General features: G+C 44.8%; 1 protein-coding gene across 1 annotated transcript in view; it reads left to right on the top strand.

Annotated features, from left to right (window-relative positions):
* Tbcd (tubulin folding cofactor D) overlaps positions 1-21,112 on the top strand; it is a 167,549-nt gene that overhangs the window by 133,663 nt on the left and 12,774 nt on the right. Inside the window, exons 24-34 of the mRNA XM_036198362.1 lie at positions 5,429-5,491; positions 6,338-6,414; positions 7,895-7,976; positions 8,635-8,753; positions 11,637-11,728; positions 12,460-12,600; positions 17,500-17,583; positions 18,551-18,709; positions 18,781-18,919; positions 19,160-19,281; positions 20,808-20,885. Coding sequence (XP_036054255.1) covers positions 5,429-5,491; positions 6,338-6,414; positions 7,895-7,976; positions 8,635-8,753; positions 11,637-11,728; positions 12,460-12,600; positions 17,500-17,583; positions 18,551-18,709; positions 18,781-18,919; positions 19,160-19,281; positions 20,808-20,885 — 1,156 coding nt within the window. The remainder of the gene's footprint in view (positions 1-5,428; positions 5,492-6,337; positions 6,415-7,894; positions 7,977-8,634; positions 8,754-11,636; positions 11,729-12,459; positions 12,601-17,499; positions 17,584-18,550; positions 18,710-18,780; positions 18,920-19,159; positions 19,282-20,807; positions 20,886-21,112) is intronic.

Here is a 21,112-nt window from a genome sequence, read left to right on the forward strand (position 1 = left end):
CCAGAGATTTACTATGCTTTTATCTTTGATGGTTCTTGTTGAAACACAGAATACATTTAGATGAAGTGTTTGAAGCCTGGTTTCAGTTTACTGGGTATTCCTAACAGAACAGTTAACCTGACCATCTGGAGGGCTTCTTCTCACTGATATTGCTCCTGAGATGCTGTCAGCACAGATGGCTTTTCTTGTATCTGAGCTCCCATTAAATGGCTGTCCCTATAGGTCTGAGAGTTATGGGTGGGCTCCTGGTGTGGAAGGTCAGAAGGGCCAGGTTTACCCAGTATACTTGTGCATGTACCTTTGGAAATTGCCAGCTAAGTGCAGAAGAGCGTACTGAGTTTCAGGCACCCATAGCTGAGATGAACAGGACTCGTGGCCTACTGTGTCCCTTTTACACCTCTTGCTTGCTGCAAGGGACCTGATCCTGCAACAGCCACTTGCTTCAGGTGTGGAGAAGTCTCTCTGCTGAGAGGTACCAGCTCCACTTTGCTCTACATATGTCAGCTAGGCTCTTGAGTTTGATGATGTTGCTGGAAACTCTTGAAGTTGGAACTGGTCTTTGTCAGCTGACACATGGAATGCTGGAACTGAAACCATACAGCCAAGTCTGTGGCCAAGATGGGGATGTAAACTCTGGGATGTGACTGTTCTTAGATCCCTATTAGATCAAGTTTATTATATAAAAACAAAACAGCAAACCAAAATAATAACAGCAAATTTCTTACTTTGAAATGCCTACTGACTCTTGGTAAGTTAAAAAATTAGTAGCAGAACTTGTGTATCTTTGTATAGATTCTCCCAGTGGTGTCCTCTTTCATAATACCATGCTCTTAGGGCCAAGATATAGGCAGGGCACCATGCTCTCTAGACTACAGGATTATTGGCTGTTTCACTGTTTTCCCATATATAGCTGTGGCTAGCCTGGATCTCACTAAGTAGCCCCTGTGGTTTTACACTTGCAGTGATGCTCCTGCTTCTGCCTCCTGAGTGCAGGGATTACAGGTGTGTGCCACCACAGTGCCTGGTTACTGTCACCGTTGTCTGGTGATGGTGAACATTTTTTTTTTTAATTATTAGCCAGGCATGGTGGCATACACCTTTAATCACAACACTGGGCAGGCTGATCTTTGTGAGTTAGAGGCCAGCCTGGTCTACAAAACAAGTTTTAGGACAGCTGGGGCTATTACACAGAGAACTCCTGTCTCAAAAAAACTGCAAAAAAATTAGTTTGTGTGTATGTATGTCAGTGATATGTGCATGTGAGTGCAGGTGTCCTCAGAGGCCTGTAAAAAACATGGGATCCTTGAAGCTGGAGTTATAGGAAGTTGTAAGCTGCCTAATATGGGTGCTAAAAACTGAATTAAGGTCTTTAGGAAGATCAGTAAGCATTTGTGATAGCTGAGCCATCTTTCCAGCCTTTTGAACATCTTTTTATATCCTTTTTTATTTCCTTTTCTAAGTTGATAAAATATACTTAAAATTCATATGTAGGACAGACCTCCAAGAAAAGTATTTTTAAAAATAGTGAGGACTTGAATTTCCTAGCACTTTAAACATACTGTAAAACTATTCTATTCATAAGAGAATGATGTTTTCTAGGAAGCAAGATGTTGTAGAAGAATGTGGGATTGGATTCATGTCAAGGTGTTTGCAGTCTTGGTGAAAGGGCCTTTCACTGGATGGATGGTGTTACTACTTTTAGTCATGGGAAAGAAAACAGAATTGTATCCCTGCCTCACACAGTCAAGACCACCTTGTGATTCCCTAAAAACTTGCGTTTGAAAAATATAGCTGGAAAAAATTTCCAAGAAGTTTTGAAGACATTATTTCTTTAAAATGTTACTTGATTTGGAAATTTTCAAATCTGCACAAAGGTAAAGACAAGTGATGATCCCTGCTGTGTAGCTAACTCCACAGGTTAGAGTTGCTGTTGATACTTTATCTGCTCCCTGGCACCTCCACATTTCTTAAGCAGGTCTCATACCCTGTCATAATGGGACTGGGAGTGTTTCTAACTGGATGGTTTTATAGCTTTTGTCATTATAACACCTAGGAAAATTAATAGTAGTTCATAAGACAGAAATGAAAGGAAACATGTTGCCTATATATGGGAGAATATATTATGCAAAAAGTTCATTGACAAAATGTAGATACATAGATAAGAGTAATAGATTAAATATTGATACATGTATTTCATATGTGGCAGAAAGACACTTTAAAACGGCCAATAAAAATAAGTGATTTGGGGAAGGGATTCAGGGCAGGCCAACTATACAAATGCTATTCATTGGGGGTAAACCAGATACCCGTAAACTGGTGGCAGGGAGATGCTTATTTATGTATGGATCAAAGGAGTTTGTTTTTCAGGTCCTCATTTAGTGCAATGTACCCTGGTGTTGAGATGTGGGGCAAGGGCTTTCTTCTCTGGTACACAAAGCATGTTGGTGACAGAAACAGGTTAGGACTATCTTATGGAGTAAAAGTTGTGGTTTTTTTATTTTGGCATTTGCAGTATGGGTTTTACTTGGAAGTGTGTCCAATATCTTTTCTGCGTCCTGTAAATTTCCTGGGTTGATGGGTAGTCTCATTCTTGCAGATGTATGAGAATGGGTAGTTTGGTCCATCTGGCAGAAGAATGAATGGACTACTTTGTATTCATGTTATAGCATTTTGTACATCTGTGGAAGAGCATCTGAAATGCTGCAGGCTGGTTCTGTTGTTGCTGGGCACAGGGTGGGGTCATCTACAAAGGCTATCCCTGCTTCCAGAGGCCTCTTTCCTTCTGGCCCTCTCTCCCTGGTAGCTGTTCTGGACTGTGTCCTAGTTTAGGCTCTTGTGGGTCCTATGCTATGGAAAAAGATGGGCTTAACTCTGTTGTATTATTTGGGTTCCTCAGCTGGTGGGTGATGGGGTATACCATGAACAGGGGGAAACGTTGGATGTCAGCACTGTGATCTTGAAACTGTTGTCCTAGTGCAGCTATGCCAGTTGCCCCCATTTGTGAAGCCTTCTGTCATGGAATTCTAGGTGAGAAGAGGTTGCTGGATGATTCCTCTCTGATGACAGTTGGGCTAGTCACCAGTCTGGTCACAGGAGACAGCCAGTTCAGGCTACTTATAAGACAAATTGCTAAACAGTCTTATTAATTAAAAAACAACAACAACAAAACAAACCAACAACCTGAAACCAGATATTGGGGTGAAAACTGAGTGATCAGAGAAGCAGAAAGAAGCCAGCCATGCTCTTACTGGCTAGGAAATCCTCAACCAAGGAGAGAGCTATTTCCTATATACTCACGCCTATATCCTTTCTGTGCCCTGCCATCTCACTTTCTCTTTCTGCCCAGCTCTATCACTTCCTGTCTGTCTGTACAGACCCCCAGACTTCTATGCTTAACTAACACTGGGATTAAAGGTGTATACCACCACGCCTGGCTCTGTTCCCAGTGTGGCCTTGAACTCACAGAGATTGGGATGAATCTCTGCCTCCTGAATGCTAGGATTAAAGGCGTGTGGTACCATTGCCTGACCTCTATGTTTAATATAGTGGCTGGCTTTTTTCTCTGATCTTCAGATAAGATTTATTAGGGTGCACAAATAAAATATCATCACAGCTTATCCACTACTGCTAGGAGTCTAAGCTGGGGTCCTGAGGGATTCCCCTGTACCAGGCTTCACCTGACTCTGAAATGCACTCCCAGCAGTCCCCCTTAGCACTTTCCTCCTCCATGCCCCCTCAACCTGATCACTCATATCCCCATCTCCACTGGCCCTCAGTCCACTCACAAAGTCTCTTCTATTTCCCCTTCCCAGGAAGATCTGGGTGTCCCCCCATGAACCCTCCTTGTTACCTAGTCTCTCTGGTTGTAGCAGTTATTTTTTATTTTACAGCTAATATCCACTTATGTGTGAGTACATACCATGTTTGGTCTGGGTTACCTCACTCAGTTTTTTTTTTTTTTTTCTCTAGTTCCATCCATTTGCTTTCAAATTTCCCTGTCTTTAACAGCTGAATAATACTCCGTTGTGTAAATGTACTACTTTCTTTATCCATTCCTCGGTTGAGGGACTTCTAGGTTGTTTCCAGGTTCTGGCTATTACAAATAAAGCTACTATGAACATAGTTGAGCAAATGTCCTTGTGGTATGATTGAGCATCCTTTGGGTATGTACCCAAGAGTGGCATAGCTGGGTCTTGTTGGTCCAGTATCTTAAGTTGTCTTCCCTATGTAAGTCACATGCCAACCTGTTGTGTTCCTACCCATGGGTACAGTCATTATTTTATTATGTCACAAATCAACACAATAGTACTAACAAATGATTAGCATTTACCAGAACTTTAGGCCCAAAGTCCTTCTAGGACTTATCTTTGAGAGTAGTGGGCTTTACTGCTCTGTTTCTCACAAACTGCAGCCTGGGGCTGCCCTGGATTGCTCTTCCATAATGCTCTTCCTGCCCTACACATGTTGTATCTCTGGTGCTTACCTGCCCTGTATTCTGAACCCCAGGTGCTCACCTGTCCTATACCTGGGTGCCTCTAGGTGTTCATCCAAGCCCTCGGACTATGCAGCCATTTGAGACTTTGCTCTTTGGGGCATATGTATTGCTTCCTTGTAAGCATTTTTGTTGGTTTTGTTGTGGTTGTCCTTTTGTGAGACAAGACTGACCTCAGGGCCTGGAGCATTGCTAGTACAACATATCAGAAAAAAGCAACATAAGGAAGGCTTATTTTGGCTTACTGGTTAAGGGAACAGACCATCATGGAAGGGAAAGTGAGGCAGTGAGAGCAGCTAGTTGTAGGTGCAGAGTGTCGAGGAGCTGGTTACACAGCATATGCAGTTAGGAAATAGAGATGGATGCTGATGCTCTACTTTATTTGGTCATGGAGAGAAACCATGGAGTGGTGCTGCCCACATCTTCTACTCTGGGAAGGTTCTCTAGAAACTCTCACTGACACATTCAAGAAGTTATTCTAAGTCCTATCAAGTGACAGTCTAGATTCTCCTAGGACCCAAGCTAGGTTAAGATGCTCTACCACCAGTTTTTAAAAGTGCTCTTAACCTCACGTGGATCTCTTTACACAGATCTTTGTTTTGTTTTTGTTTCAAGACAGGGTTTCTCTGTGTAACAGCTCCAGCTCTGGCTGTCCTTGAACTCACTCTGTAGACCAGGCTGGCCTTGAACTCACAGAGATCCACCTGCCTCTGCTTCCCTGAGTGCTGGAATTAAAGGTGTGTGCCACCATGCCTGGCTCACTTGGGTTCTTTTTAAAAGAGGGGTCTTCAAGCTTCTGTGTCCAAGCTAGCTCTGGAGTATATTCTTCCTGGTGTCCTTCTGGGGAGATAGCTTGGACTTGCATGAAAGGTGGATGAGAGAGTTAGGTGCTGGTGATGCACTTTTGGAAAATAATGTTTTTTTCTTTTTTCATAGTGTGCGTTTTAATAGAGAACTTGTCACTTTCCAGAATGCCTTTTAAAGGTGACATCGTTATCGGTAGGTGCTTTTATCAATGACACAGATAACATTTTCTTAGTACTGTTATTCAAGTTACAAAATAAGAGATGAACTTGTTGGGTTGGGATGAAGACTTACATTTGAAAGGGTCACAGTATTGATATATCTTGTCTTGAAATTGCTGCAAATTCCTGCCACTTTCTTCCCTAGAAAGGATAGGGAAGTTCTTCTGGGACTCTTCATTGGCACTCTTAGCTGTAGCTCTGCCTGTCACCATTGTACCTAATCCTGAACATTTGTGATCATTCCTCTCCTGCTATTTATTCATTGCCCAAATGGCTCTTATTGCTGAAACAGGGGGCAGTCTTCCTCAAGCCTGCTCTACCCTAGTCTAAAGGTACTAATTTTGTTTAGCTGAACAGAGTAAACATATCTCCAGTTCATTTATTGAATATAGTTGAGTTGAAGTTGGGTTTAAGTTGTCAGGGACCAGGAGAGATTGTCTGAGAGAGAGGTGGGGGAGGGAGGGGGAGAGAAGAGAAGAAAAGAAAGGATCACTTGAAGCTTTCAACTGTAAACAAAACAAAAAGTTCTCTGTCATGATGCTCACGTCTTTGGTTTACAGGGAATGGCATTTTCTACACAATGGTGATAGCAGCAGGGCATGGGGGAGCTGACTTTTAGCAGCCTGAGGTGGGCTTTCTCCTGGAACTGGGGCCCTTGGACTTTTGTGCAGTATGAAGACTGTTCACTCTAGAGTTTCTCCAGGATGCATTCTAGAGGTCACCATCTGTCTTCTCTAAGACTAAGCAGAAGATGTTTGTGGTTTTAAATGTCCGCTGAGTACTCTGGGCAGGTCAGTCATTGTCTTTGCTTCTTTGGCAGGTGGTTGGCAGTGGCTGATAAATGACACTCTTAGAAGTCTTCACCTTGTTTCAAGCCATTCCAGACAACAGATCAAGGTATGCTAAGCAAGATTTCTTTCTCCTGTGCAGAGAGTGACAGTAATGCTGTCCATAGTGTCTGTCTCAGTGGCCCTGATACGCTAACCTCACAATCCACAACACCATCATTGGGCCTACATGATTTACACAGGTAGCCTATAATGACCATTGGTAACTGGAAATTTTGTTCTTTCTTACTACACTTTATGTCTTTACCAGTCTTTTTCTCTATTTTGATAGTAATAGTATGCTTAGGTTTGGAAAGTATTCACATGAAAATGAGAAAAACACAAACTAGACTCTACTGGGACAACAAGAAGCTAGGGCTTATGTTCATGTTTCAGGGTCAGGTGGCCTTGGATTGGCAGAGCTGTGACATGTAACCCATTTTTTTAGACAGTTAGCTGTACTTGTTGATGTTTTGGAAAGGCTTTGATGTGCCGGATGAGGAGTGGTAGCATTCTCATGCCTCCATGAGCCCCTGCCTGCCCAGTGTTTCTGTCTGCTTTGTTTCTGTGGGATTCTGGTTAAGTTTGGAGGCTTCATGGCTGATGTCTCAGAATTCTCCTTTAAACTATCCATAATCAAGTCCCACTGGCCATGATCATATTCTTTGCTCCTTAATTAGTACATGTATAATCTCTGTAGTGACTGAGGGAACCCCCATGCTGATCTTCACCCTGCCCTTCTCAGTTCCTTTCTCCTTGGTTTTGGGGAGGGGTTGGATGGAAGGTTTGAATTGAGTTGGAGTCATCTATTGCAGACTGTAGAGGTGTGGAACCAAGGAGATGCCACACCACCACCTCCTGATTGTGTGATACTTCATCATCCTGCCTCCATCAAGGTTACTGGAGCTAACATTGGTTCCTCACCTTCTCTGTTCTGAATATATTTCTGTTTGAGATGCCAGTGGACCCTCCTATTCTCTAAACCAGGTTCTACCAGGGCTACCTTGAGCCATTGTCCACAAAAGAACACAACCAATCAATCCCCTGCTTCTTCTGGGAAGGGAAAAAATGTTTTGTCTTATATTAACTGTGCCTTATGAAGACACATAAAAATTCTATTGTATGGCCAGGCAGTGGTGGTGCATGCCTGTAATCCCAGCACTCGGGAGGCAGAGGCAGGCGGATCTCTGTGAGTTCGAGGCCAGCCTGGTCTACAGAGCTAGTCCAGGACAGGCTCCAAAGCTACAGAGAAACCTTGTCTCAAAAAACTAAAAAAAAAAAAAAAAATTGTATTGTATGGAAGAAATAAAGTTCTCACTTTAGGCTTACTAATGCAGAGAATTTAAAGTGGTTGATACATCTGACAGGTGCTGATAAAGTAGACACATTGGAAAGTCAGAAGATTTATTCGAGAAACCAGAGTGTGGCAATGACATACTTTAATTTGTTTTTAAACATAATCACTGTGCCAGACTGCAGTGCCCCATGCATCTGTGGCTGAGCACTTTTCAGACAGACCCTCTTTTCACTAATGTCCTCTTCTGTTTTAGGAGGCAGCTGTCTCTGCCCTGGCTGCCCTCTGCAGTGAATACTACATGAAGGAGCCTGGGGAGGCAGGCTTTACCATTGAGAGTGAGTGAGCTGTATGCTGGGCCTAACGCAGGGATCCACAGTGCAGGCTGGGGCTGGGTGATGCCCAGGAAGCAGCCCTATCTGATTCTTTTCTGGAGTTAAGTTCTTGGAACCCACCCGACTCATGTCAGGCTGCTAGGCTGTGGGGAGAGGGGTTCTCAGTTACACATTAGCCTTCACATGGTTCCTCCTGAGCCACTTGGATTCAGGACACATCCTTAGATTCATCCAGACAGCATAGCTGCCTAAAGAGCCATCTTAATATCTCTGAACAGGGAGCTTCTCTGGGACATGACTTCCTAGAAACTGTATAAAAATCACTTGTCCATGCTGGGCGGTGGTGGCGCACAACTTTAATCCCAGCAATCAGGAAGCAGAGGCAGGTGGATCTCTGTGAGTTTGAGGCCAGCCTGGTCTACAGAGTGAGTTCCAGGACAGCCAGGACTGTTTCACAGAGAAACCCTGTCTTGGAAAAAAATAGCACACACACTTGAGGAAACCTTAAAACCACCTTATACAATTTTTCTTATATTTTATATATTAGTTTGAAGGTATGTCTGCATCAGAACATTGTCCTGGCTTACCTGATACATTTAACTTGTATTTCTGAGAGGTACCACTAGATATAGGCCACTTCTAAACATTTCTTTCTCTTCAGGGGAGCTGATTCCAGAGTACCTTGCTGAGCTCCAGTGCCCAGAGGAGATGACCCGCTGTGGCTTCTCCTCAGCCTTGGGTGCCCTCCCAGGTTTCTTTCTCAGAGGTCATCTGCAGCAGGTGAGGGTGCCAACAGCATCAAGAGGGGACAGATAGGAAGGCCTGGCAACTAATCTGCCCGCCTCTGGTTGGGAAAGAATCCTCAGCATTAGCACATGTGGCCATGAAGTCAGTGGCTGCTAGACTGGCACTCCAGTGGGCTAACTGCTCTTGTAACACACACTTAGAGAGTGGTGCTCAAGTTTGTAGGGTAGGAAGGTACTGTCTGAAGAAATGGTGGCTTCTTGGATGAGAAAACAGTAGCCTCTGTGCAGAAGCTAGTGCCTGAATGTTTTCTTGCAGCCATCTCAATTTATTTTCCTAATAATAAAGCCATGTAGATAAAATTCCTTATGAAATTTTCTGTCCCTTGTGTAGCTGGTGTTGCACTTGTTTGTGGTCATGGTGGGAGGTAGGCTGGGTGTGGGTAGAGGCTGCCAGACCCGTGTCCAGCCTGCTGTCCTATGGGCTTCTTTTCTGCCTGTGCCTCAGAAGACTATATTATGTGTTATTATTAATTTTTGTTTGTTTGTTTGTTTTTGTTTTTTTGCCGGAGCTGAGGACCAAACCTAGGGCCTTGCACTTGCTAGGCAAGCACTCTACCACTGAGCTAAATCCCCAACCCCATTATTATTATTTTTTAAAGGATTTCTTTTTTTAAAATATTTTATTTATTTTTGTTTAACATACATTGGTGTTTACCTACATGTGTGTCTGTGAGGAGGTGTTGGTTCCCCTGGAGCTGGAGTTACAGACAGCTGTAAGCTGCCCTGTGGGTGATGGGAATTGAACCTGAGTCCTCTGGAAGAGCAGTCAGTGCTCCCAACTGCTGAGCCATCTCTCCAGCCCTTATATCATGTATTATTATTTTGTTTCCTTTTGGGATGCTATTACTCTTATTAAGGTAGTGGCAACCTTAAAAGAGCAAAGTGGTTCCTGCCCTACCCTCTTAGGCTTACTGGGCCCCTTCATCCAGCCCCTGTGATCTTGAAAGGCCTAGAGGTATTTTCTTGGCTGGGAGGGGGTAGCACACACCTTTAATCCTAACACTTGGGAGGCAGAGGCAGGCGGATCTCTCAGTGAGTTCAAGGCCAGCCTGGTCTACAAAGTGAGTTCCAGGACAGCCAGGGCTGTTATAAAGAGAAACTGTCTCGAAAAACAAAACAAAACAAAACAAAACAAAAAAAGGTATTTTCTCTGTTATAGCAGGAATCTTAAAGAGTCTTATTAATAAAATCAAACCTGAGGCCAGTTACTGGGGTGAATGCTGGAAGATCAGAGAAGCAGAACAAGCTACAGCAGCTACCTCACCTTGCCAGTTCCTCAGCTGATCCTGTTTCCTCAGACTGGAAGCCTCTGAGTCCTCATCCCAATGGATCTCAGTTGAACTGCTGCTCAAAAGCCTAAAATCTTAACCAGCCAAAATGCTTCTAGTTTCTGGTTCTCACACCTTATATACCTTTCTGCTTTCTACCATCACTCCCTGGGATTAAAGGCGTGAGTCACCATGCCTGGCTGTTTCCAATGTGGCCTTGAACTAACAGATCCAGAGGGATATCTGTCTCTGGAATGCTAGGATTAAAGGTGTGTACTACCACTGCCTATCCTCTATGTTTACTATTGTGGCTATCCTGTTCTCTGACCCCAGATAAGTTTATTAGGGTGCACAATGTTTCGGGGAACACAATACCACCATACTCTGTGGTTCCACTATTGTGAGCTTTGAGTTGAGAAGCAGTCGATTGAGAGGCTTGTTCATTTCTTACATGTAGGTTTTCATCCCAGGTGTCACACGAGGCACCTCTGTCTCTCGGTATTATTTTCTCACAGTGTCTCAACAATCTGCTTTGATATGGTCTGCTCTCTCCCCATTGTCTGTCTTTCTTAGCATCCTATATCACTTGTCCTTGCTTAAGCCCTGGGCATACCTCCAGCCTGGCTCTGGAGACTTTCCTTTCCTTTCACCTAGTCCATGAAGCTCATTTACTTTTCTCCTCTGAGTTGAAACACCAGGCATGGTCCTGCCAACACATCCCCAAGATGATCTTGCTATTGTTTGTCCCTGCTGCCTGCCACAAGCTGGGATGCTGTAAGACAAGCACTCCATATTTGCCTCTATACAAATTGGTTCCCCTTCCTCCTGTGGGATCAGGCAGCTTTTGATGATGTGATGAATAGGTCTTTTACCCCAAGTATAGCTATCGTAATAACTAAACTCACCCAGGGGTTTATCTACTTGAATGTGGATAAACATGGAAGATTTTAGAACTGAACTATCAGTTCAAGAAGTAGTAACCCTGGGCCTACAAGGTGGCTCAGTGAATAAAATCACTTGCTGAGAAAGCCTGGTGACCCAAGTTTGATCCCTAAAACCTGCATAAAGGTAGAGAGAACCAACTCTACAAAGTTATCCTCCACATACAGGCTGTAGCGCATATGATTGCACACACATGTAAGTATTACTGCTCATTTCTTGTTGGGAGCCAGGATGTCAGCTGTCCCTAGTCCAAGATAGGAACAATAGACATGAATATCTTGTAGGGATGAGTCCAGATCCATAGCAGTTGCTAGAGTTTGGGTACAGCAGAGGGGGAGCTGTGGGATGTTCTTTTGTATGTTCTTCCAGAAGCTGAATCAGGGCCTGCTGTCTTAGGTGGGAGGTGCCTCCTATGAACTACCTAGCAAGCCCCACCCATGGCTACTGTGCCCTTTGGCTCCAGAGCCACATCTCTGTCTGAAACAGAAGTATGTTGACAGCAACATTTGGTGGTACACACACAGCACAGGATGGTGAGACAGGAGGTTTTTCAAGCTCATGGCTAGATGGGGCTACATACTGAGACTGTCTAAAAAAAGGTGTTTGCTTTGTAGCTGATAATTTTTTGGGGACTTCTTTGCCCTCAGGTTCTCGCAGGTCTGAGAACAGTCACCTGTACTTCTCCCAAGGATGTGAGCTTTGCTGAAGCCAGGAGAGACAGTTTGAAGGCAATCTCACGGTGAGCCTCTGGCCTGGCAGGCGGGGATCAACAGGTACCACAAGGATTATCTGTCATGTTAGCACAGAGCAGAAATGTGTAGAGGTGTTTTGTTATTTCTTGTTCTCTAATTTCTTCCCTTTTAGAGCATTGTCAGGGAACATTTGCATCTTCACTTGAAAACCACCTCAGAAACTGAGGGACAGTGGTGTGAGGCTAGCCCTGGCAACATTGAGGCCTCATCTCAAACCAAACACAAACAAACCAATGCATTGTACTGGCTTTGGGAATAGCACAGTGGCAGAGTGCTTATTTAGCATGTACAAGACTATGGGTTCTATCCCTAATACTGCTAAATAAATAAATAAAATGGATGAAGAATTGGGGATTGCGCCTCATCTTGAGGCTGGCAAAAGGAGCAATGCCTGAATCTTGTGTCTTAATGACTACTGCCTGTAGATGCAATATGTAGGGCCATGTTTGCCCTCTCTAGCTCCTTGTGGTTCTGTAAGCCCATTCAGTCCTGACTTCTCGCAGCAGCATTAGCCTTTTTATTAGGGTGGAAGACAGAGCCAGCTACCTTGCAGACTGTGGGGGCAGTGAAGGTGACTTCACAGTGAGCATCATTCTGCACCTGCAGTGGGAAGGGTGCCCTGGGCCCCTAAGCCATGCTGGATATTCCCCACAGCAAGACACTTCAGGCCATTGTAATGTGAAGGATGAGCTCACAGACACGTATATTTTAATTTCAGGATTTGCCAGACAGTTGGTGTGAAAGCAGAGGGACCTCCAGATGAAGTCATGTGCAAAGAGAACATTTCTGAGGTTTATACTGCATTGCTGGATTGCATGAACGATTATACCACAGACAGCAGAGGGGATGTGGGAGCCTGGTAAGGACAGTGTTTGAAGTCTTGCTGTCTTGTGAATGTCCTGAGAGAGGGAAGGGCATGGCATCCCAGGTACCCAGGACTTAAAACAATGGGCATTACGTCATGGTAGAAACTCTCACAAGAGTGGTCTACACTGATGTCTCAGGTGAGCAGCAATGAACTTGTGCTTTCCATAGTCCTTTGAGTCTGCCTGATTATCTTCCCTTCCTCCTTCTGGAGGACAAGTTTCTTGCCCAGGCTACAGAAACACCTTATGAGGGAGAGAACAAGGCTTCTGCTGCTGTTGTCTGAGTCAGCAGCTCTGCCAGGTGCTTCACACTCCCTCCTGTGGGCTATAGCCAATGTTGTCAAGGGTTCAGAAAGAGCTTGTAGAAGATGCTGTCTTTTTGTTGTTGTTGTTTTGTTTTTCGAGACAGGATTTCTCTGTGTAGCTTTAGTGCCTATCCTGGGTCTTGCTCTGTAGACCAACCTGGCTGTATAAATGCTGTTTGTTGGGCTGGAGAGATGGCTCAGTGGTTAAGAGCACTGACTGCTCTTCCAGACTGCTTTTCCAGAGGTGCTGAGTTCGATTCCCAGCAACCACATGGTGGCTCACAACCACTTGCAATTAGATCTGGTGCCCTCTTCTGGCCTGCAAGGACACATGCAGGCAGAACACTGTATACATAATAAATAAACCTTAAAAAAAAATAAATAAATGCTGTTTATCTCTGCTCTGCTCATTGACTCTTCTGTCATTTATTTTCTACTATTAAGCTCATCTAATAGTTTTAATTTCATATTACATTGATCATTAATTTGAATTTGCACTGGGTCTTTCCAGTTTGTATTTGCTGGCATTTCCTATATTCTCCTTCATTGTAAACAACTTCAGGTCCATCAGCTATTATGGATTGAGTTATCTGACTATACCTGTGTAGACACAGGAATGTGGCTAACCTCATTCTTATAGAGCCTGGAGAAATGGAGACCATTTCCCACATTGTCAAGATCTCCCTCTGGCACAGCTGAAGGGTGGCTCCCCAGCTATTGCTTTTTTGTATTGTCTCTTAGCAAGATGTCCATGAGAACTAGCTCCTTTGGTCTGACCTCAAGGGTTCTTCATTGACAATGACCATCTTGTCTTGCCAGAGATTTCTTGAGCCTGGTTATCTCTCTCCTTGAGAAGGATCTGTCTTCTTGGTTGAGGCATGTTATGTGGGCTGGAGTGCCTTGGACACATGTTTTGTTGTGCAGACTCTTCCAGAATGTGCTACAGGCTTGATAGAAGGCAGTGGCCTAAGCTGGCATTGTGAACCCAGCCCACATGGGGTTGGTGACTTGGGTCTGTGATAGATATTGACAGGTCCTAGGCTTCTTCTCTGAGGCCCCTGAATTCCCAAGAGACTTGGTTGAGCTGGATTCCTTCTTACAGTTCAAGACAGAAAAATGGTGAGTGTTGTGTGTCTTTTCCATGGAAGATGTGAACAGATCTCTGTTTACCCAGAATAGGGCACTGAAGACAGATTGAAGGACAGTTCCCCACAAGTCTAGCTTAGTGAACCAGTGGGTCTCCTGAAGTTACTTACAGGAGTTACTTACATGGGTGACTACTCAAAGGCAGCTCTGTCTCTGAAAGGCACTCCCCAGCAGGGGTGATAGCTCACAAAAACTATATCCCTGGAGACTTCTGCTCTACCTGTAGGCAGCTCGCCAGCTGAAGATTTTCCTCTCCCTGGCAATTTTTATTGCTTTTACAACCTGGGGGAGGAAGCTCTGTGGACCTTGCAACATTCTGAACTTCCTTAAATTTCTTTAGCTTCCTGAATCTCATGAGGCCCCCACCTCCACACAGTTTCAGTTTGGAGTCAATAGTTATACAACAGCGTGTGTCTTTACAGTCTGCCTGGCACTGAGACACCCTCAGAGCAGAGCAGAAAGGACTGGTGCTGGGGCCTCTTCCCCAGACCTGGTCCTTGGGACCTTACTACCCTCTGTGGTATTTCTTGTCTTAGCTCACTCTGCAAAAGGGGGCCTCCAGGATTCTGCTCCTGGGGGATCAGTGTAGAATTACCTGTAGTGAATGGTGCAATTCCAGACATTCTTCTTAGAAATTTTTTCTTTATTACATCATCTCTCCCCTTTCTTTCCTCTCTCCAAACTCCCATATACTCCTCTCTTTGTTCTTTCAAATTCATGGCCCCTGTAGTTGGAGAGCTTCTCTCCAGGTTCCACCAAGCCCCAGCAGTCCCACAACCCACGTATAAAATAATCATACAGACACTTATATTATTTAAACTGCTTGGCCATTAGCTCAGGCCTACCATTGTCTAGCTCTTACTCTTATATTTAGCCCATTTCTGTTAGTCTATACTTTGCCACATGGCTTGTGGCTTACTGGTGTCTTTACATGTTGCTTCTCATGGCAGCGGCTGGCAGTGTCTCCTCCCAGCCTTCCTGTTCCCAGCCTCTTCCTCTTCCTTGTCCTGCCTACCCTATCCTTCCTGCCTGGCTACTAGCCAATCAGCACTTTATTTATACAGAGTGATATCCACAGCAGGCCCCCTTTTCATTAGTTATTGTTATGCGCGTGCGTGTGTGCTCTGTGTGTGTGTGTGTGTGTGTGTGTGTGTGTGTTTCTCCCACTCTACGAATTCCTTAGTAGTTCTTTGTGTAGTGTTGAGGCTTTGTCCACCCCAGTCCATGTTACCAAGTCTATTGTCTTTGGTCAGCTCAGCTTTAGGCAGTAATGTTGATAACACTTTATTGGCATGTCTTCCTGGGAGACATAATTTTATAGCAAACTCTGGTTTTCACATCTTCCTGTGTCCTCTTCTACAGTGATCCCCGAGGCTTAGCTGCTTGTACAACTAGCATGGCACAATAACCCTGTGGTAGATAGTGACATATACACCTTGACACTCTTGTTTTTTTTTTTTTTTTTTTAAATTGATCAGTATCTAGAACTTTCTCAGAGATTACAATTCTTTTTGAAATTCTGCCTTTTAAATTTACTTTTCTCTATTTTCTTCATATTTTTCAGATATAGTTATTTTAAAGACTATATATTTTGGTCAGGTTTTTTTTTTTTCTTCTGTTATTTTGGTATTTGTTATGTTTTATGTACCATAGTTTTTAACTGAATTTCCTAAGGTGTAGTTAATTTGCAGGGCTTTGTGTTACAGAGTTTTCTTTCAGCAGGTGGTGCTACTGGCCAGCCAAATACCACTGAAAGCTACTATGTTTTCTTCTATAGGTCACTGAGAATGGAAGGGCTTTACAGAGAGGGTGACAGGTCTGTATAGACCTGGTGGTATGGATTGGGCTCTGTGACAATGGTTTCATTCAATTGCCCTTGTTCCCAGGATTAAGCTCAGTACTACTGAGCATATATGGGGTGTGATTTTTTTTTATTTTAATTTTTTTTATTTTTTACCCAGGGGCTCTGTCACAAGGCTTTCTGAGGCTCAGGACCCAGTTCTTTCTCCTGTTCATGTGCTTGGCAAGCAGAGTTTCTCCTTGTAGCTGGTTTCTGCTGTGTTGTTTGGAGCCTAATTCTGTGCATCACAGCTTAAGAGGTGGCAGGCAATATGAAAGAAATCTACAGATTATCCCCACAGTATGTCTATGTGTGCTTTCTAATTGTGTAGGTGCTTTTCACTTTCCTGTGTCCCCTGGCCTATTGCACAGATATGCACCTGTGTCCTTCAGCACACTTAGTTGTCCATCACCCTCTGTCCCATAGTACTTTTTGCAGATCTCTCCCATTCCCTCTTTGCAGATATGTGCCCCATTTCTTTCCAACATGCTTTGCAGATCTCCTTCCCTGCATCCCCTGGCATCATTGCAGATGTGCACCCATGTCCCTGTAGAACACTACAGATCTGCCTCACCCTCTCCAGCCTTGCTTTGTGTCCAGTGATCCTCACCTGACTTTGAAGAGTCCCCTGGAACCCTGGCCCGCACTGCTATCTGTTAGCTCCCCCAAGAAGGGCCTGTGGGCCTCACAGTGGGAACCTGTTATAAGCCCCATAGAGGGCTTAATTAAGGCAGAGAAGACCCCAGGCCTGAGGGTTTGTATCTTACTTTCCTTACTCTGGCTGAATGCACTGTATCCCAGTTTAAATTACTGCTTTTGATCTGGAATTAGATTAGTTTTTTTTTTTTTTTTCCTTTTTTTGTGAATTAATGACAGACAGCTCTATTTAGCAAGAAAATAAGTCTAGAATGGATATGAATGTTGGTTGCTCTCTGTTTGGTGAGAACCAGAAGTGCCAGCCTTGTGCAGAGAGACACTACAGGGGGCCAGCTTCACATGGGAGGAGGCTGTGGGAAGTACCTGTTCGATAGTGTATGCACATGTCTTTGGCTTTGCTGAGACTTGTCCAGTCTGTCTTCAGATGTTAAGAATGAATCCTTTTGCTCGACAGTATGAGAGACAGCACGTCCTTTGTCCTCCAGTCAAGGGATTTAAGTAAAGACTGCCAGCTGCCGGCATTGGATTTCTCTGATGGTTTACACCGAAGAGGACTTTCTCTAATCTCTGAAACTTTCCCTATGTTTGGGCCTTCTGGAACCAAGCTTGTGTGTGGGCACTTGGTTATCTCAAGACTTTTTTCCCCCCTCACTGGCTGCTTGTAGAGTCTATTCTTTTTTGTTGTTGTTGTTGTTTTGTTTTGTTGAGACAGGGTTTCTCTATGTAGCTTTGTGCCTTTCCTGGAACTCGCTCTGTAGCCCAGGCGGGCCTTGAACTCACAGAGATCTGCCTGGCTCTGCCTCCCAAGTGCTGGGATTAAAGGCATGTGCCACCACCACCCGGCTCTTGAGTCTATTCTTGCAGGACCCAATGGATGTGGTTGGTGGAAGCAGGACTTGGAATCCCTGTCCTCGATTGACCTTCTGATGTCTCCTTATCCACAGGGTCCGTGAAGCTGCCATGACCAGCCTCATGGACTTGACACTTCTGCTGGCACGGACAGAGCCAGTGCTGATTGAGGCCCACATGTGAGTATCTGAGGTCAGCTGCACCTGCCCTGGTGCTTCCATACCTTCTCAGACTAGCTTCTCTGATCTCAATCCTGACCCTCCACTGTCAATGGAGCATGGCCAGGGTCCTGTTCCATAACAGGCTTCATGGCATACCTATTCCCCCAACCCTATACCAGGACCTCCTTTGATCTGGCATGTTTGGCAGCCAGCTTCAGAGGTTGTGGTGGCCTCTGAACTTGGAGTTCTGTAGCTGAAGTTCCTGCCAGGATGGGCTACCATCATTTAATCCAGCCCCCATGAGTCTCAACCTCTTCTGCCATACTGCTGAGGCCCGAAGTTCTACTTTCTAATGAGTGTGCCATTCTTTTTCAACCTCAGTTCTCATCCTCCTTCTTCTACTGACCTGCAATACTGTTGTTCTTCACTCCTTCTGCCCCAAGAGTATGTCAGCATTCATATGCACCTGTTATGTGGCTCCTGAGACATTGGGATGTATAGAGTGCAGTCATACCTAACCTGTGTTGGTTAGTTTTTTGTCAGCTCGGTACAAGCTGAATTATTTGGAAAGAAGGACTCAATTGAAAAAATATGTCCATAAGATTGGCCTATAGGCATTTTATTGATTAATGATTTTTATGGTAGGTCCTAGGTCACTGTGGGCAGAACCACTTCTGGGAAAGTAGACCTGAGTTGGATAAGGAAGGCTGAGCAAATCATGCAAGCTAGTAAGCAGCATTCCTCCATGGCCTCTGCTTCTGCCTCCAGCCTTGAGTTCTTGTCCTTCCTTCTTTAGTGATGGAATATAACCTGAGAATTGTAAGCTGAGATAAACCCTTTTCTACCCAAATTGCTTTTGGTCACGTGTTTTATCACAGCAATAAAAACCCTAACTAAGATGTCCTGATGTAGCTTCAGCAGCCACTGACAGTAAGGTGCCTACACATCCCCAGGATGGCCTCAGACATGTACCTTCTGTTTACAGCTGTGAGCGTGTCATGTGTTGCATTGCCCAGCAGGCAAGTGAGAAGATTGATCGGTTCCGTGCTCATGCTGCCCGGGTATTCCTGACTCTCTTGCACTTCGACAGCCCTCCTATTCCCCATGTTCCCCACCGCAGAGAACTGGAAAGTCTGTTTCCCAGGTACTGTCACATCTGGGTCCCCTTGCAGCCCAGCCCTTCTAAGCATGGCTTTGAGGAAATCTCTCTTTCAGGTCTGACGTGGCCTCTGTGAACTGGAATGCACCCTCCCAGGCCTTCCCTCTCATCACTCAGCTCTTGGGACTGCCCACCTACAGATACCATGTCCTGCTGGGGCTGGCTGTATCTGTTGGTGGCTTGACAGAGTCTACGGTGAGGAGGCATCTGGCTGTGTAGAGCAGGGGATACAGGGGAGTCCTTTCAGAGGGTTCTCTCCCAGATGTGAGCACTTCACATGCTTACTGTCTTAACAGCCCAGCACCTGTAGGACCTTCTCTTTGTAGTTTGCAGTTGTCTGTTTGGCCCCCGGCATTTACTAACATTGAAGTAACCTTGGGGAGCCAAGGGAGAAGTTAGCCATGCAGTGCCACAATACTGTTTTTCGGGTTCCAGGTCAGGCATTCTACACAGAGCCTCTTTGAGTATATGAAGGGGATTCAGAAGGATGCTCAGGCCCTGGTGAGCTTCAGTGGAACCCTCCTGAAGGTCTTTGAGGACAACCTCCTGAATGACAGGTGAGTGGTGTCTTGAGGCTGGGAGGTCATGGTACCTGTGGCTCATCCTATCTCCACAGAGCTCAGGTTTCCCTAAGACACATTGTCACAGTTAGTAGGTGAGGAGCTGGGCACAGCAAGCTGTCAGGCCCTACTGGCTCCCAGATTCTGGCTCCTGCACTTAACTTCAGTGAACCCCAGCATTCATCTCCTCTGGGCCTCACTGGTTCCTGGCACTCATCTCCTGCAGTCCCTCTCCTTTGATGCACTTAGATGCAGAATACCATGTGAAGTAGAATGAGGTTCTAGTCTATAGGAATAGCCCCTGTCTTTTCTTGTCTACAGTATCCTCATTGAGAATCTAAGAAACTTGAAAGGCAACATATGAAGTATGTAGGGTGTTTCCTTTGGATGTGCATACCATGAAGCCTTTCCTGTTCACCAAAGTTTCCTCCTGCCCTTCAGAGCCCTCCCAGCTGTCCACTTTGGCAGCCACTGATCTGCTATCACCAACGTTGAGGTGTTATTTTGTAGAATTCCATTTAAACAGGCAGGCAGTGTGGTCATCCCTGTCTGTCTGTCTGTCCCTCTTGGTGCCTAGTCAGGGTCTGCTGTAGGCAGGAACTGAGTCATTTCTTTGGGTATTTCATGTTTCAGGCCTTATAGATAGCTATAGTAGACATATAGGAATGAGTCTCTGTGGATGCACACATTGAACAATGGACAGCTAGGTCATGTGTATTGCCTGTTAACTTCTGTAAAGCTGCTGGCTCTATCGTCCCAAGTCTTCCCAGCATTGGTGTGGTCAGGCTCTCAGGTGGCTATTCTGTGGGACACTCACTCAGTTGCTCTCCTAGTGTTTGAAATGTCTGTTCATTGACATGGCTTGTTTAGTTGGACTTTCCTTCTCACTGGTGTGTTTTCATGCCTTCACTGTACTGGGCAAGTCCTTGTTAGATCAGTGAGGTTGTGTTGTTGCTGAGAAATCTTTGCCTAATTTGGAGGCCCTAGAGAGCTCCTCTCTTTCAGAAGTTTCAGCGCTAGGTTCTAGCTTCAGCCCTATGGTCTGTTTTGAGGTAGTTTTGTGTTTGCTCAGTTTAATTCTGCAAATGGTTGTCCAGTTCTGCTGGACTATTCACTGCACTAGTTTTGCACCTTGTCAAAGCCTTCAAGTGTACAGGTGAATGTTGGACTCTACCAGGCCATCTACACATCTTTATGTCAGGAACCCTGTTCTTACCTTTGCTTTAGGTAATTCCTGAAAGAAGCCACATTGGCTCTGGCTTTATTCTTACTCCCCATAGCCATTTTTGTATTCTTATAAGAATTAAAATACTGGTGTGTCTGTTTTTAGGAATTTGACAAGACTGTTTTGACTCTTGTCCCATCTAGGAAGAGCCATAGTGATGTTACAGATTTGTGTGTGTGTGTGCGCGTGTGTGTTGTGTTTAAATGTGTCAGCGGCATCTGCCTGTCTCTCACATAGGTGGCTCTAAGTTCTTGGGTGTTTTGTGTGGGTCTCATGTTTTCTTATTTTGTCCTCTCAGGGTGTCTGTATCACTGCTGAAAATGCTGGACCAGCTGCTGGCCAATGGGTGCTTTGACATCTTTACTGCTGAGGAGAAGTAAGCATGCTTGTTCACTGCTCCCTGTCTGATGAAAGCCTAGTTGCCCAAATTTCAAAAATTTGTATTTATTTATTGTTTTGGTATCTTGCTGTGTTGCTAAGGCTAGCTTCAAACTCATGATCCTGCCCCCTTAGCATTCCAAGTGCTGGGATCACAAATCTATGGCTACCAGATCTGGGTAGCTGTTATTTTAAAGAAAGAACATTTGGATTAGGATCTCAGAA

Source organism: Onychomys torridus, chromosome 8 (assembly GCF_903995425.1).
Source record: "Onychomys torridus chromosome 8, mOncTor1.1, whole genome shotgun sequence".
In the NCBI taxonomy this organism is placed as follows: domain Eukaryota; kingdom Metazoa; phylum Chordata; class Mammalia; order Rodentia; family Cricetidae; genus Onychomys; species Onychomys torridus.